The 26,453-nt window shown below is 47.4% G+C and overlaps 1 protein-coding gene across 2 annotated transcripts in view; it reads left to right on the forward strand.

The window, feature by feature from the left end:
* The first annotated feature begins 1,668 nt into the window (after nt 1–1,668).
* Nucleotides 1,669–26,453, forward strand: part of Snx30 (sorting nexin family member 30) — a 99,610-nt gene continuing 74,825 nt past the window's right edge. The window contains exon 1 of one of the 2 annotated variants that reach the window (XM_006537724.2): nt 1,669–1,757. Coding sequence is in view for 1 of the 2 variants with exons in the window: in NM_172468.2 (NP_766056.1) it covers nt 2,608–2,763 (156 nt within the window). In the remaining variant the exon portion in view is untranslated. Of the gene's footprint in view, nt 1,758–2,187; nt 2,764–26,453 lie in introns of those variants that run through there. The other variant, NM_172468.2, reaches the window with a different exon arrangement.

Raw genomic sequence — 26,453 nt, forward strand, 5'->3', positions numbered from 1 at the left:
TTCACAGAACTCAGCCTCAGAAATTCAAATTTCCCTCCATACATCCTAAGCCACATCACAGCCTTTTGCTCTGAGAATCTTGCCGGGCTTCCTCTTTTCTACCACCTTGCACTAGACACAGAGTCACATGCTCGGGGACTTGGGTTATTTCAGAAACTGTTCTTCACTGTAAGGAGCACTGAAATGAATCAGGAAATGGTGGACGGACAGGCAGGCCTCAGCTGAAAATGAACGCTGGAACTTTCCACCAAGATTATTTCCCATAGTTCACTTTCTTTAGTTTTGATGACTACCTCTTCTTGGATCATTGTGGTCAGATGCCTCTGACAGACCAGGAAAGTAAATAAAGAAACTTTCCCTTTAGGAACCTGGTCCTTCCTTCCTTCCTTCCTTCCTTCCTTCCTTCCTTCCTTCCTTCCTTCCTTCCTTCCTTCCGTCATTCCTTCTCTCTCTCTGTCGCTTGCTTTCTTTCTTTCTTTCTTTCTTTCTTTCTTTCTTTCTTTCTTTCTTTCTTTCTTTCTTTCTCCTCTCTCCTCCTCTTCCTCCCCATCCTCTGTGGGGAGACATGAAACAGTTTCATTCTGACTCAAACTAAGGACATGGAGTTTGGAATGCATCATATAATTAAGGATATTCTGTGGTTGTCGTTTCATAAGAATAGGAGAGAAAAACCTGAGGGCAAAGGAAGGGAGTTAACATTTGAGGAGCTCCTAACACTGAGCAAAGGCCTCAAGCCTGGGAGTCCCACAGTGTCTCATGGATGGCCCTCTGCGTCCCTCTCCCTACCTGGCAGGCTGGGAGACAGTTTTATTTTATTGTGTGCACATGTGAGGGGTTAGAGGGACAACGTTTGAGGAGTTGGTTCTTTCACTTCACCTCATTGTCAAATCTAGGTTCTGTATAAAAGCAGTGTTGTTTTAAAAATTTTATTTATATGAGTACACTGTACACTGTCGCTGTCTTCAGACACATCAGAAGAGGGCATCAGATCCCATCACAGATGGTTGTGAGCCACCATGTGGTTGCTGGGAATTGAACTCAGAACCTCTATAAGAGTAGTCAATACTCTTAACCACTGAGCCATCTCTTCAGCCCTACTTCTGTGAAATCTTAAGAGCACCATTATGTTGAGGTGGCCTAATTGTTTAAATAAATAACAATATTCAAGAAGAAGATCTGCCAGATATCTATAGATCAGTCGTTTCTAGTTATATTTGTATTGTTTACTTTAATGAAGATAATAGGGTATGCAATAGTTTTAGGCAGCTCCTAGATATAAATGAAGTGACAATTTTGCCCAACTCAGGAGATCAGACCCTAGCACTCCCATGAGGCAGATACAGCATTTAAAATTGCTGTTTAGTGCCCTTTCAATATTATTTTCCCAACCAAGGCAGACTGCTCTGGAGGAGATAAAAGACAATGGATACTGTACTAAGGGCTCAACTCTTTGGACTACGTCAGAAGGGGGCCACTGAAGTTAAATGAGACTCTGGTAGTTATTTTGGGTTGGTTTCAATTCTGCATTCTACATGTTTTGTTTTTAGAGAAAGTGTGACAGATAGAGAGAGACCTTTGTGAATCCCAATGTTAAAACCTGTCACCATTTTTTAACAGGAAAACTGGACAAACCTAAGAAGTTCAAGGACTGGAAAAAATGTCTTTCTTCACAGTGAGCCCCACACAGTATTTACGTGTTTGCTAGATGGGCAGATGACCCTCTAACTTGACCTTCGAGACTGAAGCGCCAGTGACAGGTAAGTGGAAAAGGGGACAATGATATACTTTAAAGAGCTGGAAGTAAAGCCCAGTCTATCTCCACCATGGCAGCGAATAAAAGCTCTGGAGAATTCAGTTCGGCCCGAGGCCAGTATAGGAACCATCAATGCGTGAAAAACAACTAGGACCTCACGGTTCTTGCAGACCTGGTTGGCTAAGTGTGCACGTCAGGACCGTAAATCATTTGTAGCACACGCTATTTACGGATGCTCATGCTTCTGAGGTTTCGCCTTACATAAACCCCGCTTAGCTGCAGAAGCCAGTCGGTATGGGGACTTCAGTGTGGAGTTGAAGACATACCACACTGCCTCTTTAAATGTCCTTCTAGTTTTTCTACTGGATGTTCTCTAGTTCCTCTGAGCCACGTAACCCTTTACGATACTAAGACACGCTCCACATTTTTATTTCTTTCTGCGTGTGCAGTGTGGCTGGAAGATCCTAACTCACACTGATGCTTTCTGAGCCCCCAGCGAAGCTGCCAGTGGGCGCACTTCCTGCCGGGAGGTGGGCGGGGCGGGCCGCCTCCTCCTTCAAGCTCCGCCCCACCCTGCGTCCCGCCCTCCCTCCCGGCGGGCAGAGGCTCCGCGGGGGCGGGGCTGAGAGCCGTGGGCGGCGTGGCGCTGCTAGCAGGGCGCAGGGTCGGAGGTGCTGGGGTTTGGCGCGGCTTAGCCCACGGAGCTGTGGTGTAACGCTCGGGAAAGCTCAGCCTCGCGGGCAGGAGAAGCATCGGGCGGAGGCTGCCACCACCAGCTAGTGCAGGGCCTCGGGCCGAGTGGGGCGGAGAGCTGCGGGAGTAAGCGGCGGCCCGGGTCCCGAGCGCTGCGCGCCATGGCGGGCGGGCCCCCCAAGGCCCTGCCGTCCACGGGGCCCCAGTCCTTGCGCGACATGCCGCACCCGCTAGCCGGCTCCAGCAGCGAGGAGGCCGTGGGAGGCGACAGCACGCCCAGCCCGGACCTACTGATGGCCCGCAGCTTCGGTGACAAGGTGGGGCGCTTGGGGCTGGGGACTCCTGGGGCGGAGCGGGAGGAGGATGGATCCAGGACCACCCCTGACACTGGGCCGCGCTCATCCTGGCGCCCCTTTCCCGGAGGTTAGGCGTGCTTTGGCCCCAACAGCCCTTGGCCAAAGCCTGTCCTCTCACTGCCCCCGCGGGGTCGCAGCTGCAGGCTAAGCGGCCAGAGGGCATGTGTTTTCCCTGGCTGAGAGTGGCCCCGAGCGCGGGTGACAGCTGGTGGGGAGGGGTTCGGGTTGCAGCAAGCATGTGGGGACCCGGGGCGTGTGCTGCGGTACTTCGCCTCTGTGTCCCGAGAATGAGGTCCCTCACCCCTCTAGGTGCATTCCTTGAAGAGGAGCTGCAGAATAGGAATAACTTGTTGGCGCCTCCAGTTTCCCCGGACTGCAAAAAAAAAAAGCAAGAGTTAATGGCTAATGGTTTTCCGGGGTGGGTCTGAGCAGCCTTGCTCATCTTCTCCCCAGTCGGTCATGTGGGGAGTGATCTTTGTTTAGGTTTGCTGTTTGCCCCAGGAGTCACCTGACTCCGACCTCAGCGGCGGCTAGAGGAGAGTCTCTGGTTTTCTGTCTAGGGCTTCATTCACCTCTTATAGCGAACCACATTGATTAGGTTTGGCAGTGGCTGGTTTTGTGGTTGACGGAAAGCAAGCTCGCCCTTTGACCTTCTTTGTGCAGAGGGAGGCTCTTGGTCGTTTTGCTATACTCTCCTGCTGCTTTGAGAGACAGCAAAGTCCCGTGGGGAGGAGGAAGAGACTGCATCTCCCCCCTCCCCGCCCCCATCTCCATTTCAGCTGTGACCAGGATTTTGAGCAGCGATTGTATCTGCGCTCCTGCTGCCACTTAGTCACGAGTTGCAGACATTCCAATTGTTCTTAGCACTTGAGATCAGGGTCTCTTCCTCCTATTAAAATAGTAAATGAATTCTTCCTTTCCGTAGTATTAATGGAATGAGTGGAATTGGGAGACTTAACTTTACTTCTTCTCTTAGATGGGAAAGGCATGTGGGAGGTAACATTTCCTATGGGAGAGTGTGACTTGCTGGGCCTAAGCTCTCAGAATGACCGGGAAGTGATAGGGATTTATAAAGCCTAAACTAATGAAATGGATACATTGAACAGCTCAAAATATGTTCTTGCGTTCACACTGGTACCTCTGTGGTCATTGCTTTTTATAGATTTTAAGATTATGTGAAAACATAGGCAGCTTGCAAACCCTCCCTTATGTTTGACATTCAAAGAGTGATCATTGAATGCCTGAATGATAATTTTTTTCTTATTATTAGCAGAGACATTGATTTTGAATGGATGTAGAATGGGAACTAAGGTTAATTCTCAGTTCTCTGAAGGAAATTGAATTATTTCCTTACTGCTGTGTAAGAAATCACTTCAGAATTTAGCACCCGAAAATGCTGTCTGTGAGTCAGGAAGCTGGGAGGTTCTGAGTAAGACCTACAGGATGCTGCCATCATCTGAAGGCTGGGTTGGGAGTACTCTAACGTCACTTCTAGGCTCACTCCCATGGTTCTTCACAGGCCACAGTAGAAAAGATGATCCAAGACAGCCCCATGCTCCAGCCATCCCTATAAATATTGATCCTCAAAGTGACATACCTCTGCTGGATTCTGTTGCTTATAGAGGGACACTGACACAGTGTGGGAAGAGGGTATGAATCCTAGAGAATACCAGGAAATGGAGATCACTGAGGCCATCTTGGAGCCTGGCTTCTAGTCTACCGTGCGCGTGCGTGCGTGCGTGCGTGTGCGTGCATGTGTGTGCATATGTGTGTGTGTGTGTGTGTGTGTGTTATGAATTGAACCCGTGGCACGTGCTCTACCACTGGGCTATATCCCTTGCTTCACATAAAGCTGTTTTGAATATTTGAATATTTCCTTGTGGTCCAGTCTTGGATAGTTAATTCAGAAGTGTGGCCAGTTTACTAGTTAGTAGAAGGTAAATGCTCTGTCCCACTAAGATCTGGTTGGCTGGCAGTAAGGCCCTTGCCTGATTATGTATGGTCTCCTTCACAGGATCTATTCTTTGAGAGTCTTGAAGGCACTATTATTAATTATTTAACATTAATTTAATACATATCCTAACAACTGTGGAGAGCATCTAAATGACCCAAGCCTCCAGGGCCCAATTTACAGTCAGCCACTTTTCCTCAGAGGCTAAGACTTCTAGTTTCTCTCCGATTGCGAGTAGCATTCTCTTATTACATGTATCCTCATACAATTTTTAAAACAAGACTTATTTTGTACGTGTATGTGTCTGGGTGTGTGCTTCTGTGTGAATGGATACAGGGTGTGTGCAGGTCCTTCAGAGGCCAGAAGGGGGTGTTGGTTTGCCTGGAGTTGGAGTTACAAGCTCCGTGGGCCTCCTGAGAAGGAGGCTGAACTCAGTTCCTCTGGACGAGTAGGAAGTTCTTAAACTGCTGAGCCATCTCTCCAACCCCTCCCAAATATTAGGAAAGAGATGCCAGCCAGCTGCAGAAATGAGGACAGTTTGGGGGGAGCTCCCTTGCCCACCCTCACCTTGTTTAGGTATCATAAGTGCCCGTGGAGGGCAGGAGGTAGCATCAGGTGCTGTGTTCAGTCTTGTGAGAAGAGGCCTTTTTCCCTGCCTCTTTAGACATTGGGGTTTCATCCCAGACAAGGATTTAGGGTTGGCTCTGGGGGGGTGAGGGGCATGAAGGCGTTGGCAGGCTGGAGACAGTGTCAGGTTATTGCCCAGAAGGGAGTTGCTTTCTCTGGCTTCAGATGGCGTTGCTAGCTAGCAGTGTAGCTGACACTTCCGAATGGCCTTTTTTGTTCTGGGTGTAGGAAAGTGTGGTGGGTGCTCCATCCACCTCCTTCTCACACTGTCCAAATCGCAGTGCAGTGGGAAGAATTCTTGTCTACTGAGGGCTGGATGGGTGTGTCCTTCTGATGCTACCCAAACCCACCAGGCTATGTATCCCTTCATTTTCCCCCTCCAGTTAAAATGTAAATAAAACCACTTGACCTATTTCTGGGCTGTTTTACCTTTGTCCATGTCTTCTGAGCAGTGTCTCTGTGATTCAGCCTCCTGCCTGCGTGTTCATTCTGAAACTGAATACTTGACTCCTCTCAGCCTCCAGTCCTCAGTTAGGACTTCTCCACACACCTCCACCTTCTTCACCACCTACTTCCTGACCTTCCTGCCACCGAGGTGTTGCTTTCTTTTACATTTCAATCATTGAGTTTGGGAAATCCAGATCTTACCCTGTCATCTTTGATAGCTTTTCTTTAAACCTTTAACTTTCTAAAAAATTACATACTGTATGTGCATTGGCGTTTTTCCTGCATGTATGTCTGTGTGAAGATGTCAGATTCCCTGGAACTGGAGTTGCAAACAGTTGTGAGCTGCCCATGTGGGTGCTGGGGACTGAACCCAGGTCCTGTAGAAGAGCAGCCAGTGCTTTTAACTGCTGAGCCATCTCTTCTAGCCTCCTAAACCTTTAACTTTTAAACCCAGTGCTATACAGTGAATTCAAGACTGAATAGCCAGGAGACCCTGTCTTAAAACAAACCACCACCACCAAAACCCCAAGTAGTAATAATAATAATAATAATAATTCCATATTTAAATAAAACGTGCTAATATAGTGGATCACAGAGCCAGTTCTCAGCCGTCTGCGAGTGCAGTCTTGACTTCTTCCTGCTCAAGACCTTGTACTGTCCTCATGGCAGGCAGAGTGAAGGCCAGTGCTCCCCAGGGTCCTTCCAGGCCCACAGAATCAGGCGATTCCTGACTCAGCTTGCCTTCTTCAGGCCTCTCTCCATTGTGCCCTCCACCTGACATTCATCCACTTGCCACTTCCCTCATTTCCTTAAGCCTATTCAAGTCTCAAATTCTCATAAAGGCCTACCCAAGTCCGGTTCCCATCAGCCAGTGGTCCCGAAGTCCCCTTCCTGCCCTGCTACCTTCCTTCTACAATACCTGCTGCAGAACCTTGAAGATTCTGAGAATGGGGATTTTGAAGCTTTAGTAAATAATCTTGGTTCCTAGAACAACTCTTTTCTGGATGAACAGAAAGAATGAAGCGTGCCTCCAAGGGGCAGCGTGGGGCCACTTGGATGGCTGAGAGCTTGCCTAGCTTGTCCTAGGCTGGAGTTCAGACCCCACCAGAGATGAGCAGGGCATGATGGCAGTATACAACTGTGGCACCCACACTGTGCTACACTGGGAGGGGAGGCAGGAGCAGGAGTTTAAGATCATCCTTGGTGGAGAGTTCAAGGCCAGCAAGGGAATGAATGGGGTTTGGGGATGAGCAGATGGCTCTGCTCAGAAAGTGCCTGCAGTGCAAGCATGGGGACTTGAACTCGGGTCTCCTGCATCCATATAAAGGACAGTTGCACACATCAGTGACTCTGGGAACAGGACAGGATGATCTTTCTGACACACAGCCAGTCTAGCTGAACTGGTGAACTCCAGGTTCAGCAAGAGACTGTCTCAAAAAACAAGTTGGAGCTTGCTGGATGTACTGGTGCACACCTGTAATTCCAATACTCTGGAGGCCGAGACTGGTGGATCTCTGTGATCTGGAAGCTGGAAACCATAGTGGTGGGGACCGTGACTGAGGACATCCGCTGTTAACCTCTGGCCCCCACACTGCACACACAGACATGTATGTTCATCATTCTTTTATTTATTTATTTATTTATTTTTGGTTTTTTTCGAGACAGGGTTTCTCTGTATAGCCCTGGCTGTCCTGGAGCTCACTCTGTAGACCAGGCTGGCCTTGAACTCAGAAATCCGCCTGCCTCTGCCTCCGGAGTGCTGGGATTAAAGGTGTGCACCACCACGCCCGGCTTATTTTTTTATTTTGAGACAGGTTCTTGCTATGTAGATCTGCTGGGCTGGTCTTGAACTCCCTGCCTCTGCCTCCTAGTGTTAGGGATTAAAGGTGTGGATCCCCACGCCTAGCTATGATTGTTAATCTTTTTTCCACTGATGTATGTGGACGCACTTGTGTGCATGAGATCAAAGAACGACTTTTTGAGTCCCTTCTCCCTTGCCTCTTTGAGGCAGGGTTTCTTGTTTCTGTGGTGCTACTTAATCCAGGCTGGCTGGGCTGTGAGCTTCTGGGCCATTCTCCTGTCTCCACCCTCACCTCCACCCCCTATCTGGAGGTGCTGTGATGACACCAGGTGAGAGACACCAGGCTTTCTTAAGTGGGCTCCTGAGGATCGAATTCTGGCTATCGGCTGGCAGAATCAGTGCCAAGTGCTTTTTACCTGCTGAGCCATTTTGTTAGCCCCTAGTTAAGATTCTTTTAAAAGAGCATAAAACAAAACAAAAAAGCAAGCTGGCCTTAGGAAAGTGTACAAGCTTTGCTATTGAAGGGACCCAGATACTTTTGGCTTTAGGCATGGCTAGGATAGGTGCTGATGATGTTGGGAATCTGACACTTGCAACAAGGGTCCCTCTTTCTGATAGTTTCGGCAAAGCTCTGTCTTGGCTGGAATTGGGTCGGATACCCACACCCATGCTTGTGACTGATCAGGCAGAGCTAGCTAGAATCCAGCTACCTTTGGCTTGAGGGACTTTACAAAGTGAAATTTCTAGATACAAATTAAGTATATCTAGAAATGTGCCTGTGGAATGTGAAGAGTTAGACATTACTTTTGTCAGTGGAGGGATAGATCAACGTTCATGCTCCTAACCCTACATGTTAAGACATTGGATATTACTAATATTTTAGAAGCACCTCCATGATCAGGCAGGCAGAAGATGACTTCCAAAGTCAACTGGGATGGGAGAATAGCTCAGTGGAGACCTTACCGTTGTGCATGAGACCCTGTGCGTGACTTCCCAGTGACACACACACACACACACACACACACACAGAGAGAGAGAGAGAGAGAGAGAGAGAGAGAGAGAGAGAGAGAAGAGGAAACATTAAAGAAGAATGTTTCTGTTACCAGAGAGAAGAGTGTATTGGGCAAGAAGGAAGCAATGAATATTCACTGGAGATATTCCACTACTTTGTCATTTGATGTGTATATGTGTGTGTGTGTGTCTGTCTGTCTAATTGTGTCTCTGTGTGGTCATCCTTGGTCTTCTTCAGTAACACTCCACTTTTTTTTTTTATAAAGATTTAGTTATTTTATTTATATAAGTACACTGTAGCTGTCTTCAGACACACCAGAAGAGGACATCAGATCCCATTACAGATGGTTGTGAGCCACCATGTGGTTGCTGGGAATTGAACTCAGGACCTCTGGAAGAGCAGTCAGTGCTCTTAACCACTGAGTCATCTCCAGCCCATACTTCACCTTTTTAAATTTAGTTTTGTTTTTGTCAGATGGTGGTGACACACACCTTTAATCCCAGGATAGCCAGGGCTACACAGAGAAACCTTGACTTGAAAAACCAAAAGAAAGAGAAAAGAAGTAAAAAAACAAAAACAAAAACAGACAGGGTCATACTAGTCAGGTCTGGTTGTCTTATAACTTACTATGTAAACTAGCCTGGCCTCCAACTCACAGAGATCCACCTGCCTCTGCCCCTCAAGTGCAGGGACTAAAGGCCTGTGCCATTACCCCTGGCCTCTCCTTGTTTAATAATTAAATTTTATTTTATATGTATGCATATTTTGCCTGTTTGTATTTCTGTTTTACGTGTGTGCCTGGTACCCAAGGAAGTCAGCAGAGGGTGTTGTCACCCCTAGGCCTGGATTTACAGATGGTTGTGAGCTGCCATGTGGGCGCTGGAAACTGAACCCTGGGTTCTCTGGAAGAGCAGCCAGTACTTTTAACCACTGAGCTATCTCTCAGGTCTCTTAACATTTTTAAAATTATTATTTCATCTCTTATTTTCTTATTATTTACCTTATGGTCCTGGACTTAGCTAGAATGGCTGTCCAGTGAGGACCGTCTGTCCCCTGGGTTACAATTAGATCACTAGTTTTGAGATAATGCCAGTTCAGTAATGTACTAGGCAAACTCAGAACAATCAAGATGGGGTACATACACATAATAAAAAAGTCTGTCACAGCAAAGCAGACTTAGATTGATACAGTATTTTGGCTGTAGAGAATGGTGTTGCAGTGAACAGAGAGTTAGTGAGAACAGGAATTTTTTTTTAACGTTTCTTCTTCCCTCCCTCCCTCCCTCCCTCCCTCCCTCCCTCCCTTCCTTCTTTTTTATTTCTTTTTTGGGTGACAGGTTTTTGCTATGTAACCCTGGCTGTCGTGGGTAGACAGGCTATGTAGATGAGGCTGGCCTCAAACTTAGCGAGATCTACTTGCTTCTGTCTCCCAAGTACTGGTATGAAAGTCTTTTGATTCCACATCTGAGTCAGGTTTTTAGTGATACTGGGATCAGAGGTGTGTGCCACTGTGCCTTGCTTTGTTCTAAAATCTTACAAATCATAATGGCTAACTTTTCAGATTTGGGGTCATTTCCCATCACTTTTTAGACTTTCATAGTTTCAGGTTAGGGACGTTCAACCTACAGTGGGCTACTGCACCTTAGAGAATGCTGAGTGCCCCATTTAAAGTGAGACCACTGGGGTGAGATGTCTGTGTAATTAATCCCCGCATCCCTACAGCAAGCTAGGGGGCAGAGAAGACAGGAGACTCACCTGGAACCTGGAGGGTCAGCTAGTCAGGAGTACAGAGTGGCAGAAACAGTAGAGACCTTAACACAGTGGAAGGAGAGAAACTGCTCCTGAACGTTGTCCTCTGACCTCCACACATGTACCATGGAATATACACGTGAGCATCCTCACACACTGAAAATGATAAAGTTAAATGTAAGAACATCTTTATAACAGGACCAAAATTTAGTTGGAGAAATGGAGGCATCTTACCATTAACTTTGTCCAGGCCACAAAGTACCAGTCACATCCACTGTAACTATCTGTTGGTGTCTCCTCACTGGACAGGGAACACTCAACAAGCAAACCTCTGTTTACCTTCACTTGTACCCGAAGCATCCAGCCCAGAGCCTGGCACACTGCTTAAGAGATAAGAGTGTGATAAGGGCTGCAGTGACCTCTACAGATAGGTCACATGCTTTCTGGGCTCTGTCAGTCCTCAAACCGAACTGCTGAGGCGTTCTCCTGAATAGCCCTGGCTCCTGACTCTGCCCTCTGTACACACAGGAGAACACACGCACACACGCACGCACGCACAAATGACACTGGGTTTCATTGGCTGCTCTGGTGGTCAAATGAAGGACTCAGAGGCTGTGGTTAGCAAGCTTCAGTGCTCATAGATCGCCAGTGTTCCTTGGCCAAGCTGATGTCTCTGTACTCATTTTGCTTTGAGAAGCTCTTGTCTATCATGGAACATCTGACTTCCCTGCAGCTCTCAATTCCCAGGCCACTTTGGTGTCCTGTCTTCCCTTTACTGCCAACAAACACCCTCTGTGTCTAAGCTCTGATTTCTTTTTTTCTTGCTGTGCATCCCTAGCTGGTTTGCTACTTGCTGTGTAGCCCAAGCTAGCCTACAACTCCCTGAGACACGTTGCCTAAGTTCTAAGCTCAGCTTCTCCATCCTGCAGTGCCCTTCATTCATCCGGAACTCATCCTGTTCAGATCGGCTGTGATTGCTCATTTGAATGAAGTTTCCCAGGGCAGTGTTCATCTGAGCAGGTTTCCTTTCAGTGGCGAGCTTTGGACAAACTCTGCCCTGAGATAACTCATTACCGCCCCATTTTAGTCTTCTAAGCACATCACCAGCACCCTTGCTACTTAGCTGAGTCCTCCTCCTCCGGGATGGACAGATCATTCTCAGTCCCTTGGACGAGGATGCCAGTCCCTACTTCACCAACTAGAGTCAGCTGAATCCTTGCCAATCCTTCCTCCCCAGGAAACAAGAAGGAAAGAGAGAACAGCTAACACGCATATCAGTGCACTGAGAGGGCCTCAGGCCCTTCCCACCCATGTCCTCTCTGACCATCCTCCACCTTAAGATGCTCAAAATCCGTGTGCGTGCTTCAGACTCTTAGTCATTTACTGCTAGCACTGACAGTTCTCCCCACCTCCCACCTTTGGAGCTTTGCCCAAGCCACTTAGGAAGTGGAGCTGTCTTCACACCCCCACTTGACTCCCAAAAGCCTCCTTAAGCCTCAAGGACCAGATGAGCACATAGTGCCTGCTACCTAAGCCCACTTGTAGCCAAGCACAAATACCTGAATAATGGGACTCACACACTAGCTTTGGACACTCCCAAGATTTTTACTACACACACACACACACACACACACCTATTAGCCCTGGCTGCCTTGGAGCTCACTCTGTAGACTAGGCTGGCTTCAGAGATCTTTCTGTCTCTGCCTCTCTAGTGCTGGGATTAAAGGCGTGTGCCAACACAGCCCAGATTCACTTCCTATTTTAAGCTGATTTTTTTTTTCTTATGTAAAGCAGTATCAACAGAAGGAAACTGGCTCCCAGGACCAGGAAGTCATGCTAGGTGCTAAACAAGCTGGCTCCAGAATTCAAACGGTCTTGCCTTCTCTTTCTCTTCTAGTTTACTTACCTCTGACTTTTATTTTATTTTGAGTTGGGTCTCACTATGTAGCTTTATTTGTCCTGGGACTTGCTTTGTAGATTATACTGGTATTGAACTCACAGAGATCTCCCATGCCTCTGCCTCCCAAATGTTGGGGTTAAAGGCCTACGCCACCATGCCTGGCTCTGACTTCATTCTTAAGTAGGCAATAGAATCCAATCCAATAGAAAGATATTTCCATCAGTATCTAATAAATCTTGGGAAAGACTAGGGGTTCCCCCATGTCACCTGCCCACTAAGGACTGTATTTTGGTATTAGAAGACCTTGGTGAAAGGCCAGAATACAGGATTAAGCCAGAGGTCAGGTCGCTCCCCCGCCCCCCCCCCCCCCTTTCCGAGAAGCTGGTCAGGCTGCTTCCTATCCTGAGAGGAACAGCCCTGTTGCTCAGCTAGAGTCCACAGAAGTGACTGGATTCTACTAAGGTTAAGGTCAACTTCTTCACTGACCCTCCAGTCCTGAGGACGATGGGAGCTTCTGTTACTGCTGCTCTTGGTGACATCATCATGCCCCTCTTGGCTCCTCAGGTTTCTCATCACCTAGGCAACTAATTCCCTGTACTTCAAGTCCCTGAGATTGAAGTACCTTCTGTGTTTTTTTGTTTTCTAATTGGACCACGACAGATGAATATACAAAAATGGAGAAAGAAAACGTGGAGGAACATATCAAGGAATAAGAAAAGCTACCTTACCATCCTTGATCTCACATTAACCCTGGACTGGAAGTCTCTCTATGACCCCTTTTACAGGCGAGGATGCATCAAAGCCATATTAGTGGAGCTGAGATTCAAAGCAAGCACCTGGCCTCAGAGCACACTAACGCAGGGAGCTGAGCAAGGGCTTAGAGCTCAAGGGTTCTCAGGAGGGTGGGTGGGACCTGCTAGAGGCCAGACGAGATAAGGACTGGGAAGCGTTTGCCGGATTTAGCAATAAGGAGGTCAAGGAGGACCCTGAACAGCAAAGCCAGAAAACAGGTAACAGGAGGCTGGGGAGTAAGCCAGAGGTTACAAGTACTGAGGACGGCGGCATGACTTCCTTATAAGTTTCTTTTCGAAGCACAATAACAAAAAGTACATACATATATTCGTGTATGCACTAAGTATGAGATGGAGAGAAAGACCACCACGGAAATATTTTCTTCACTCTTAAGTTTGAGGATGTTCAGATGTAGATGGAAATGAGGCAGTTGGGAGTGTCTGCTGCCAGCTTTGTTTACTATGGCAAAGTTCCCCAGAGACAACGTGTTTTATCAGAAAAGATTTAAGCTAAGAGTATAGCCGAGTGGTAGATTGCATACATGGATATACAAAGCTCTGGGGGAATCAATGCCACACACACACACACACACACACACACACACACACACGCACGCACGCACGCACGCAAGGTTTAAGGGTACAACACCCACCTCTATCAGCTTACTGTGGAGGACCCAGGAAACACAGCCTGTCCTTTCTAAAGGGAGGAGACTTCGGCAGTCACTCAGCTCTTACATGTCACCATCCTGCAGTACTACCAGTCTGGATGTCAAGTTCTCAGCACTTGAACTTTGGAGGTTGTGGAGACACAGATCATATTCATACTGTAGGAGAGAAAGACTCAGGTGAGGAAGAGAGTGTCTCCAAAAGTGGACTATACCCAGGATTGGCCATATCAACTCCTACTAAAACAGGAAAGGAAGGAGGGCTACACATTCCGACTGTGTAACTTAGAGAGGTCTATCCTATGGCTCTTAGGTGTGGTTGAGGTCATCAGTAGAGGGGGAAGGTAGGGGAAGGGCAAGAACGTGAGGGGCAGGCAGAAGCCTTCGGTCAGCTGCAGGGGCGTGCGAGGGCTACTGTGGAAACAGACACCCAGCACCTGTGAGCTACGCCTGTGATGATGCTCCAGCTGCCTCTGTTCTCTAAGACTTTGGGGAAAGGTGTGAACAAAGAACCAAGGTAACAGTGAAACAGGGCAGCTGCTGAGCTGGGCCTCATTACATAAAGCAGATGGGGCTGAGGCTGTCGTTCAGTGTAGAACGCTTGTCTAACATGCAGGAAGCCATGGGTTCAAGCCCCCAGCACCCCATAAACCATGTGTGGTGACATACCCCTGTAATCCAAGCACTCTGGAGGTAGAGTCAGGCAGATTAGAAGTTAAAGGCAGCCTCAGATATATAGTTTGAGGCCAGCCTGGGTTACATGATACCTTGTCACAGATAAGCAATAATACATAAATAGAGGCGGGTAGAGATGTTGGAGCTGCAGCTCAGGGCCCAGCAGCTCATGGTAGGCCCTAGGTTTTCTCCCTGGTACCACAAAGGGGGACACAAATGAAAGGAGGGGAGGGACATGAGGTTGAGAAGCAGCATCCGTCACTGCTAACTCAGATGGAAGGCAGGAGAGTAGGGCAGACCACGTGGTGGGTGTCTGTGGAGTCAGTGGAGGTCAGCAAAGCCACCACAGGACACAGGAAGGTGGTGACACCTACGAGACACCATGTGTTTCTGCTGGGCCTGCCCTCCTCGATGAGGCCTGGGTCACAAAGCCCAATTTTCTCTTTTCTGTCTCCTTTCAGACGCTGGCCAGAAGCTAAGTATGCTTTTGCGATACCTTGGGCGTCTTAGTTTCCCTCGGGCACCCTCCCCACCGTGTGTCAGACCTCCAGGCTGAGTAAATGGAGTGGCTTTTTTCTTTTTTTTTTTTCTCTGCTCCTTTCTCCTCCTCCTCTCAACAGCTCCGCTGAGTCTCACAGCTTGTCTGTTCGGGAGGTTTTTCTTTTAAAATTGTAATACAATTGTGTGGAGCTTAAAAAAAAAAAAGGAAACGAAGCAAATAGTATGGAGATTTCTAAAGAATTAAAAGATGGAGTTAGCTGGTGACTCAGAGAGCCCTCCTCTTCCGACACATTCCATGCAAAGCAAAGGCAACCACCTCCTCCTAGAATGCCTGGACTCCGGCTACAGAGATGGCTCAGCAGTTAGGAGTTTGCTGCTCTTGCAGAAGACCCAGGGTTGGTTCCGAGCACCCACACGGCGGCTCACAACTGTCTGTAATTTCAGTTCCAGGAATCTGACACCCTCTTTTGGCCTTCAAGTGCACAGTTTGCACTTGAGGCATGTTCGTTCGTGCAGAGAAACACTTGGAGACTGAGTTAGTCTCAGTCTGGTCTACATAGTGAATTCCAGGCCAGCCGGGGCTATAAAGTGAAACCTGTCTAAAAATCAAGAACATTTCAGAAGTGAAACAGGTACTGCTCAACTCTACAGGGAGAGTGTGTGACTGAGCAGTCTTTCTGAGCATAGCTGGACCTTTGTCTCATACTGGCGGCCTCTACAAGGGAAGGGGTGAAGCTATCATTAGCCACTGGCTGAAGGCTGTTTGGGTGGTGAGTTTAGGCATTAATTAACAGTATTTTTCAAACTGCCTAGAGGGGAGACAGAGCAGGTTGAGCTGGGGAAACAGCCAGGCTGAGAAACGCAGGTGCTGGGTTGGTAGTTAGACCAGAGGGTGCCAAAGTGGTCAGCACGTGGGTGTGCTGTCGGGTACTGGCAGCACCTGCTATCCTTACCGTGAAGTTTATGCACAGGGAGTAACTAAGAGGATGTGCCTCTGCCAAAGGAGCGAGTTTTTGACTCAGGATGAAGTAGGTGATTTCCTAACGGACAGAAATAAGAAACTCAGCCCCCCACCCCCACCCCCAGAGCCCAAAATGTAAATGTGCAGGCACTAAGTGTCAATTGGTGAAGTGCCATGGAGAGGCCAGTGGGTGATGCGGCAGACCATTGGAGGAAGCTGTTGGGAGGCCAGCCAAGTGCTAAGGAACAGGAGGAGCGGGGCTGGTTTGTGGTTTTTAAGTCCTGTTGATCAAGCCCCTAGAGCTGGGAGCAGATGGTTGGTGGTGGAGGTGGGGGTGAGTGTGTGTGTGTGTGGTGCAGTTCCACGGGGCTCCTCTCACTGGACTCTGAGTGTGCCTTTTATTTGCTAATAATAGGAGTACAGCTCCTGTTAAGTCAAGCAGAAGGGGAGGGGGTGGGTGAGCCTCTTGACAGTCACAGCTGGAACCTCTGAATGCCACTGACGACGGGTCTCACCATCTCAGACGTGGGAACGTGGCAGCCTTTGCACCCCACACGTTTTACAGCCAGAGTGAATTGGGACCTGCCAACGCTGCCTGGCTTGGGTCATGTGCGGCAAGTGGGCCCTGAGAGTGAGAGGGACACTGATTGGCTTAACTTGGGTCAATCGTCTGCGGCTGCGGAGGAGTTTAATAGCTGGGTCTAGAAGTTGGATGGATTGTAAAGGATCACAGTGAGGGCATCTGCCAGCAGCGTGGGTGACTAGTGGGATGCTGATGGCAGAATTTGATGAGACATATAGGTCAGAAATAAAAGTATAGGCTTTCTAAGGCACATGATTTTTAAGGAACTATATATTCTCATGCTATAGAATTCAGCTGTGTGTGTGTGTGTGTGTGTGTGTATGTATGTGTGTGTCTATGTATGTATGTATGTATTGAGACAGGATCTCACTATGTAGACCAGGTTATCCTCAAATTCCCGTGAGTACTGAAATTAAAGGCTTACACCATCATGCCCAACATTTTTAAAAAAGATTTACTTATATTTAAATGTATATGATTGTGTCTGTGTTGGGGTATGAGCACGTTCATGCATGTGCCCATGAAGACCAGAAGAGGGCACTGAGTGCCCTGGAGCTGGAGTTACCGTGGTTGTGAGACATCAACAGTGCTGAACCCAGGTCTTCTGAAAGACCTGGATGTGCTCTTAGCCGCAGAGCCGTCTCTCCAGGTCTATGATTTACTTGTTTTTAGGTAGAGTTTTGCATGTTGCCCAGGCTTTTCTTGAATTTTTAGGCCCAAGTGATCCTGTTGCTTCAGCTCTTCTGGTATTTGGCACTATGGACACATGGCCCAATGCCTGGCCACAAAAATAAACTTTTTGAAAGTATACCATAGTAGTTTTCAGTATAATTTTGAGGTTGTACCTGATTCCAGAACAATTTCATGTCCCCAGAAGACCTCTGTGCCATGTGCAGGCATTCTTGAGTCTCTTGTTCCCAGCCACTGGCAGCTACAGATTCCTGAGTGTGTAGACTTGTTGCACAGGTGTTTCACGTCTGTAGCATCATAGGGTGTATGTGCCCTTGGGTCCAGCATCTGTCACTTACTCTTGATGTTTTAAAGGGTCATCATGTGGAGTATATGAGCATTTCCACTTGTTTGTCCCCCAAGCTTTACTGCAGTCTGACTGCCAAATCACGGTATATATTGAAGACAGGCAACACAATGTTTTGACATTCATGCATTGTGAAACCATCACATCAAGCTACTTAAAACATAAAACATCGAGCTGAGCAGTAGTGGCGCAAGCCTTTACTTTCAGCTCTTGGGAGGTAGAGGCAGGCGGATTTCTTTCTTTCTTTCTTTCTTTCTTTCTTTCTTTCTTTCTTTCTTTTTTTTTAAGATTATTTATTTATTGTCATATGTAAGTACACTGTAGCTGTCTTCAGACACTCCAGAAGAGGGCGTCAGATCTCATTACAGATGGTTGTAAGCCACCATGTGGTTGCTGGGATTTGAACTCAGGACCTTCGGAAGAGCAGTCAGTGCTATTAACTGCTGAGCCATCTCTCCAGCCCGGATTTCTGAATTCGAGGCCAGCCTGGTCTACAGAGTGAGTTCCAGGACAGCAAGGGCTAAACAGAGAAGCCCTGTCCTGAAAAACCAAGCCAAGCCAAACCAAACCAAACAAAAAGCCCATAAAACATCTATCACTTCATATGTAGTTACCTTTTCTTGTTTTGGTAATGAGCAGGGACATTTGAGTATTCAGCAAATTTCAAATATAAAATACATGATTATGTGCCATAGTGACCATGCGGCATAGTAGGTCTCTCTGAGTTAATCATTTTGTAACAGGCAGTTTTTGTCTTTTGACTAGTACTTCCTCTTTCCCCTCATCTCTAGCCCTGGCATCACTGTCCCTTTATGAGTGATGCTCATCTTAAAAATATACCCTGTTTCTTTATCCTTTCCTCAGTTGATGGACACTAGGTTGTATTAGGCCTGTGTCCCCCCTTTGCCTCCAAAAGGATAATGAAAGTAACCTATGTAATTTTCTATAATAGTTTTGATATGTGAGGTCAATGGTCATTTGTAAACTTATCTTTTATTCACCTGATGACATCTCTGAGGCTTACTTCTTCTGCCTGCTAACCTAGGCCTAATTCTGGAATCTTCTAGCTGCCATATAGTCTCATCTAGGCCTAGAATGCTTCCAGCCTCTGGGACGTGCTGCTGAGTAAGCTCGCCCTTTCTAGCTCTTTCTGAACTCTGAATGGATGATCAACTCAACTATCCTGGCTCAAACTCGTCTCCTAGCTGACTGATTCAATCTGGCTTCTCTCTCAGCCTCTGACCGAATTGCCCAGCTTAACCTCAAACTCTCTTTGGCAATTTGCCCTAGTCTTCTGGCTTCTTCCTCATTCTCTGGCTCATTCTGTCTTCACCTGTGTCTGGCTTGTTTCCTCTTTAGCCTATCACTGCCTCCTCTTTCTAGTTCCTGCACTGCTCTCTTATGTCCCTTTCCTTCCCTTTCTCATGAGAGTTGGGCAGATCTTATTCTGTCAAACCTTTCTCTGATTCGTCACCTTGTCCGCCACTCAACTAGACATCACTTTCAAAAATGAGTGCTTCCTTCTACAAACTAACTAACCTTCATTGTTTGGGATTAAAGGTGTGTGCTAAGGGATGAGCCACACAATAAGTAGAAAACGTTTTTTTTTTTTCTTCAGTAAATCACAATCTCAGCCTCTCAGTGTGATCAAGTGTTCTGCAACAGTCATTCTAGCTAATTAATTCCTTTTCAGAACTATCCAGGGCATTGAGCACATGACCTCACCTTGCTAGGTATATATAACCTTTGAGCTATATCTCCAACCTTCTTTTTACTTCTTTTTTTTTTTTCCTTTTAAATTTCAAAACCAACTCTGACTAAGTTATTTAGAACTCAAAGTGTAGCCCAGGCTGGCCCTGAACTTGGCAGTCCTTCTGCCTCAACCTCTGCAGTAGCTGGGATTACAGCATTGCACCCCCAGGCCTACCCAGTTACTTCACTTCCAGCGTGATTTCTAGGGCCTTCCATGCCTTTCTTCTCCCCATCTCCAAACAGTTTTCACACATACAATACATCCCCATTGTTGTTCGGATCTTCAGAACATTGTTTGATAAAGAGAGACTGTACTTACTAAGTGGCAGCTGTCACCTTCCCTGGCTTGTCCCCTGAGGACCCCTATTTTCCTTGTTTTTGTGAGGTTTCGTTAAATAGCATCTTGGAGGATGTGACCAGACAGTAGTTGTCTCTTTGTGGCTTATTTTACTTAGCAGCATGCCTTCAAGGATCGTCCATGTTGTAACATAGACAGGACTTCCTTCTTGTTAAGGCCGAGTAGTATTCCATTGGACCTAGCCACTGTATCTTTCATTATCCATTTATTAAGGAACAATGGGTTGTTTTTGCCTCTTGGCTATTTTGAAAATGCTACATTGAGTTGAGCTGGGCTGGAGAGATGGCTCAGTGGTCACCAGCACCCACATGCATTACAGTGGGTGTAATTACATGATTCCAGGCTCACAACTGTCTGGAAGTCCAGTCCTGGGGGCTCTGACCTCGGCAGGGACTGCACACATGTGGAAGATCCTTACATTCTAGAAATGCCATTCGTTTAGTCAGGTCAGGTCCAGACATTCCAGCAAACAGATCTTCCTGTAGTCATAGCAGGAAGAGTTGCAGAGTGACTGGTAGATTACAGAAGGGGAGGCCAAGACATCCCTGGGGCAGCTGAGTGAGGGCGGGGTATGCTAAGGAGAGGCCTGTGCTGCTGCCGTCAGCATCCATGCTGGAAACACTGCAGCCGAGTTTCTGCACCATCTGCCCAGGCAGACCACGTGCACTCTGTGACTTTCATCAGCAGTTGTACAGGGCAGGCCAGCTTCTTGTTAGTTCCTCACAGATTTGTACAGGACTTCCACGTGCTGAGGGATACGGAGGTGCAGCCTCACAGAACAGCCATTCAGACAGAGGAAGGACAGGTGAAAACTGTCCAGTTAGCTGATGTCGTAGATATATACACGGTGTGTTGGAGCGACAGACTGTTTTTTTTTTCTCTCTCTCTTTCCTTCTTTCTCTCTCTCTTTCTTTTTTAAGTTAAAGAACTTTAAAATTTGACTGAGGTCTTTGGTGGCCCATTTCAGGTAGCAACTACATTTTATATTTAATGAGAATTTGAATGGTTGCTTTTCTGCTTTGACAATAATGAGAGCTCCCCTACTTTTTTGTTTTAGCCCTTAGATACTCATATTCCCCCCGCCTCTCTCCCTTCCTCCCTCCCTCCTTCTCCTCCTCCACTCATGGTCGTGTATGAAGGTTAGAGGAGAGTCTCACATGTTGCTCTCAGGAGCTCCACTAGACTGGCCGGCTGGCTGGTGCACCCAGGGATCTCCCCTCCCTCACTGCATCACTGGGATCACAAGCTTGTGGTCCTAAGCCCAGCTCTTTGACATGGGTACTGAGGAGCAGACTCAGGTCTGTATGCTAGCATGGCAGACACTTTACTGACTGAGCCCCTCCCTGGTCTTTATATTGTTCTAACCCACTCGAGTTCATTATCACCAGTGCATCCCCATTTGACAATGTAGTTTGTAAGGCCCAGTGTACAATTCAATGCATGCCTTCTTTTTTGAAAATATTAAGCATGGAGGTTAGAGAGATGACTCAGTTGTTAAGACTCCTGGCTGCTCTTCTAGAGAACCTGGGTTCAATTCTCAGCACCCACATGGTGGCTCACAAGTTTCTGTAATTCCAGGTTCAGGGCATCTGGTGTCTTCTTATGGTTTATGCTGATACCTGGCATGCACATGATACACATACATATGTGCATGAGGCAAAATACCATGCACATACAATTTTAAATATTAGATGTGTTGGGGTAGTGACAACAGAGCATCAGGCTCAGCATTGGACTACTTCTAAACACAGGGTTCTGTGCAGGTATGTTGATGGCATGTCCATGAAGCAGGCCCACATGTCCTTGAGGGCCCTGGGTTCCAGGTCCAGTTACAACCATTATTAATTGGCTGACTGGTGGACCCCAGGGACCTTCACCCTTCACTTTATCACTACGATTACAAGCTTGTGGCCCCACACCCAGCTTTTTGTTTCTTTAATTCCGGAAGCGTAGGTGGTATGCTCCAGATCTGTCCTGCTTCCGTCCTGTGTGTAAGAGACACCTGGGCTTGCCAGGCAGCCGTGGTTGACAGTGAGGGTCACAAGATTCCTTCTGAAGCATTCTCTGTTTGTAGAAGAACTTAATGCAATCTCCCTGAGGCCCAGCCTTCCTTGAGTAGTGTGTGCCTGGTGGTCCTTCATTTCCCCAGCCTGGCTGCTTCTCTTTCCTTCTGTTTTTGTCTCTTCTGCACCAAGTACATCCAGTCTGTGATGTCTCCTTTCCCCACTGTCTCTCAGAGGTCACAGTGATGTGTGTCCCTGGAACCATTGTTAACACTATGGAACCCAAGTTTTGGAGGGTGCTCTCTGGTGTTATTTCAGTGAACTACCCCCTGACATGGCTACCTTGCTATTCCTCTCTGACAACAGAAAGTTATCATTGAGAGGTGAAGTAACATGTTCAAGGTTACAGAGCTGAAAGAGAGTGAGGCTGGGATTTGAACTTAGGTCTGTTCAACTCAGGGACCTTCACTAATACTATATATACAGCATGACCCTGAATTGACTGTGATGCATTTCTTATGTAGAGCATGGTCTTTGGGTAACTCTGCCTGCATCTTACTCTGCATCAAATTCCTCCTCAGTTTCTGGCTTTTCCTTTTTTGGCTTTAAACTCACAGTGTACCTCTCTGCCTTGTTTCTAAAGCCGCCTTTTGCTCCCATCACCATGGGCGCCTTGGTTGAGTGGTCTTGGTGTACTACGTCCATCTGCCTCACCATCTGTTTCCTCCTGATTCAGTGTCACACCCACACCAGCCAGGGCCTGCCCCACCAGTCTGGCTCAGCAGATCTGTAGTTGTTTCTCCACTGTTGAATCCCAGGCCACCAAAGCTGAGGAGCTGTGGACATCGTTCCCACTTTCCCCAAGGGCTTAGTTTTTAGCGGAGGGAACTGTGACCTGCCAAATCGGAGTTACCATTTACTACCATTTTCTCCATCTAGTGTTTAATACTTGCTGAGTGAATGGACTCTTTCCATGTTTGGCCTGTTTCCTTCTAGGCTCTGAGGCCATCCTGAGCTCTGGTTCCTCAGTTTATCCATTTCTCCTGATGTCTCTGTCTGGGCTTCCGTGTGCAGAACTGCACAGGAGTCTCACAGCTGCATCTCTGGCTCAGTGGTCCAGACTTTGAATGATTCCCACGTTTCATCCTGCAGTTCCTTATGGAAGAGGATTTCAAACCACACTTCTCTCCCCTCCCCAACAGTCTCATTCCTATATACTGTTCCTTCATGTCTGCTTTCATTTTTGTTGTGACTGTCAACATCCACATTAAGATGGGACTGTCTGTTTATTCAGACAGGCCCCTCATATTCTGAGCACTAGTCAAATTCCACATTCCTCAAGGAAGGCCTTGCATATCCATTCCCACCTGTGTGGACATTGTCCATTCAGTAGTGATCCGTTACCCGGGCTGACTTTCTCTGGCCAGGGATCTGTTTGTCTCTCTTGTTCCTTCCTAGCAAATTATGCTGTTGCCAACTGATTTTCCTCCTGAGCTGGCTGGCATGGTATGTGGATTCTCGTTTCCAAGACTATGATAGGGGAGTAAAATTACAGGCGAATGTGGCCTCGGCCATCACTGTGCTGTAGGGTCTTCAGATTGCTCTTGATTGCAAGAATGAGTGGATACTGTGTGAGGGGCTTTGCCTTAAGACCCCAGTACTCCAAGTGGCCTGTAAAGCAGGAGCATGGACACTCCCTGGGCGACTGTTGGAAATGGAAATCCCCAAATCTCAGGCTGAACTCCAGAGCTGCGGAACCAGTATTTGACTTAGTTTTCTTAGTTTGGGTTTTGTTTTCATGAAGAGACACCATGACCACAGCAACTCTTATCCAACTGGGGCTGTTTACAGTTTCAAAGGTTTAGTCCATTATCATCATGGCCGGAAGCATGGCAGCGTCCAGGCCAACATGGTGCTGGAGACAATCCAAGAGATCTACATTTATTTATTTATTTATTTATTTATTTATTTATTTATTTAATTATGTGAGTACACTGTCACTCTCTTCAGACACACCAGAAGAGAGCATCAGATCCCATTACAGATAGCTGTGAGCCACCATGTGGTTGCTGGGAATTGAACTCAGGACTTCTGGAAGGGCTCCTAACACTGAGCCATCTCTCCAGTCTGGAGATCTACATCTTGATCCAAAAGCAGCAGAAGGAGACTGCCACACTCGCCAGAGCTTGAGCATGTATGACCTCAAAGCCCACCTCCACAATGACAGACACACTTCCTCAAACAAGGCCACATCTACTCCAACAAGGCCACGTCTCCCTGTAGCTCCACCCGTATGGCCAAGCATTCAGAATCATGAGTCTACAGGGGCCATTCCTCTCAAACCACCACAGCATCCTGCATTTGACTGGACCCTAAGTGAGTTGTATGCATATCAAAATGTGGATAGGATGCTGGGTATGGTGGAACACGTCTGTGATCCTTTGGAAGGCAGAGGTCAGAGGATCAGGAGCTTGAGGCTAGCCTAGGCTGTATAGCCAGATGTGGCTTCAGAATAAATATAAACATTTAAAATACTGCTGCCTCTGCTTCCTCCTCCTCCTCTTCTTTTCTCTTTTTCTTCTTTTCCTCTTACCCCTCCCTCCCTCCCTCCCTCCCTCCCTCCTCGTCTCTCCTCTCCAATGAGCACACTGTTTTAGAACCTTTAGAGATTTCTTTGGGCACTCAGACCCTCTGAGGAGCTCTTAGGTAGTAGTGCTGCCTGAATCTTGAGAAGTTTGGATCCCATGGTGGTACAAACCTGTAATCCCTGGGGAGGCTGAAGCAGAAGGACCATGAGTTTGAAGCCAGCCTGGTGACACAGAGGCCCTAAGACTCGGAATCAGGATGTCACTCAGTGTAGAAGTGCATGCTTAGCATGTATGAGGGCTTAGCATGTATGAGGGCTTAGCATGTATGAGGGCTTGTAGCATGTATGAGGGCTTGTGTTCAATCCCCAGCACTGAAAAATGAAAAGAAATTAGATTTAGACCTTTGATTTTTTTTCTAGTTTTTTTCCAAGATATGTGTGTTTATGTGTGTGTGTGTACATATGTGTGTGTACATGTGTGTGTGCATGTGTAATGGTATGGGCCCACATGCTGTGGTGCCTGAGACAGCTTGTAGGACTTGGTTTTCTTCTTCCACCATGTGGAACCTGGGGATTGAACTCAGGTACTCAGGCTTGGTGCCTGGCGCCTTTACCTGCTGAGTCATCTCACAGGCCCTTAAAGTCGCTTAAGAAAATTTTATGGCCATCCAAATTTGAGATTGCCTGCCTTAGAATTCTCCCACTCACCCAGAGAGGGAGAGCTCGTGATCAAGTTGATGCTGTCAGCTTCCCTGTTCACCCTAACTTAACCCTTACAGAATTTCATAAATGACTGATGGGGTACACATCTGTGGAGGCAACCTCACAACGTCTATCTATCAAAATCACAAACAATCAAATTCCTTTTCTCTCTCCTCTACCTGTGAGTTCGCACAGAAGGAAAAAGCTGTCCTTTCCCCCGCCTGTTAGCATCCCTCGACCTTGAGTCAGGTCTGTCTTCTCATCCTTCTTCCGCCCAGTGCCTTGGGCTGCTGGCTGGCATTGGGTTCTCCTCCACTATTGCCTTTGACATGCCAGTGGTGTTACTGGTTGCTCCACTCCTAAAGAGCCTAATGCCAGGGTCCTTGCCACTGCATCCTCCAGGCTCAGACAGGACTTGCTGATCTGTCCCTGGGCTTCTGGAGTGCCAGTTCTCCTGGTCCCTGCTGTAGCTTGCTGCCTGCCTGTTCTCAGCTTCCTTTGCTGGGCCCTCCTTGCTTCCCTCTGAACCCTGAGATGCTCTGGGATTCAGTCCTGACACCTCTTGTCTGCATAGTGCCCTTAAATGTTTAGGATCTAGCTTTATGGCTATAAACATCACCTGTGCACGGGGGAGTACAATCCCAAACCCCTCCTGAGTTCTGGATCCTTCTCTCTCACTGACGTCTGACACACAGACATGCATCTCCCAGTGGGCTTAACTGCCCACATAGTTTGGCAGTGGGGAAATGAATTCCTCCAGTCTTTCTTGTATTATTCTGGTTTCTTAGGCCAACAAAAATCTGAAAACGTTTGGAATATTTTAGGATTATCCTTAGCTCTTCTCTCTTTCTCATCCTGGCCTCAGCCCAAAACCCAATCATTTGGAGATATATCCAGAAAATTAGCACTGCTTACTATCTACACTGAAGCTGCCCCAGTGCACGAAGCTTCATCTTTTGCCTGATTTACCAGGATTGTCTCAGGAGCCTCTTGGCTAGCCACCTTGCTTCGCCTTCTGCACCGTCAGCCAGTTGACAACAGTGGTCAGAGTATGCTTTCAGCCAGCAGCCTTGTAAACATTTGGAGACATTTTAGCAACCCCAGCCCTCCTCCATCCTTCTCAGCCTCCAAGGTGCCCTGACTGCTTTCTCAGCTTCTGCACACTTACTGCCTTGCCTCAGGCCTTTTGCACAGTGTGTTCCCTCGACAGAGCATCCTATCCCAGATAGCACTGGGCTCACAGTTTACAACCTGCGGCACGTCGTTTACCTTATTCACAGCTTCTCTTTCTGATGTTTCCATTACCCATGGTTATTCGTAGCCCAAAAATCTTATATGGAAAGCTCCAGAAATATACAATTTCAAAGTTTTTAAGTTGCACTCCCAACAGAAACATGTTAAAATCCAGCACTTTTCTGCAGGATCCCACCCAGATCAGGGAATTCCCTGGCTCAGGATGTCTGTGCTGGGCAAACTGTCTTTCCATTGCTACTTAGTAGCCCTCTAAGTTATCAGTTCAACCCTTGTTTGACTTAAGATGGCCCCAAA

This window comes from Mus musculus, chromosome 4 (genome assembly GCF_000001635.26).
Source record: "Mus musculus strain C57BL/6J chromosome 4, GRCm38.p6 C57BL/6J".
Classification (NCBI taxonomy): Eukaryota; Metazoa; Chordata; class Mammalia; order Rodentia; family Muridae; genus Mus; species Mus musculus.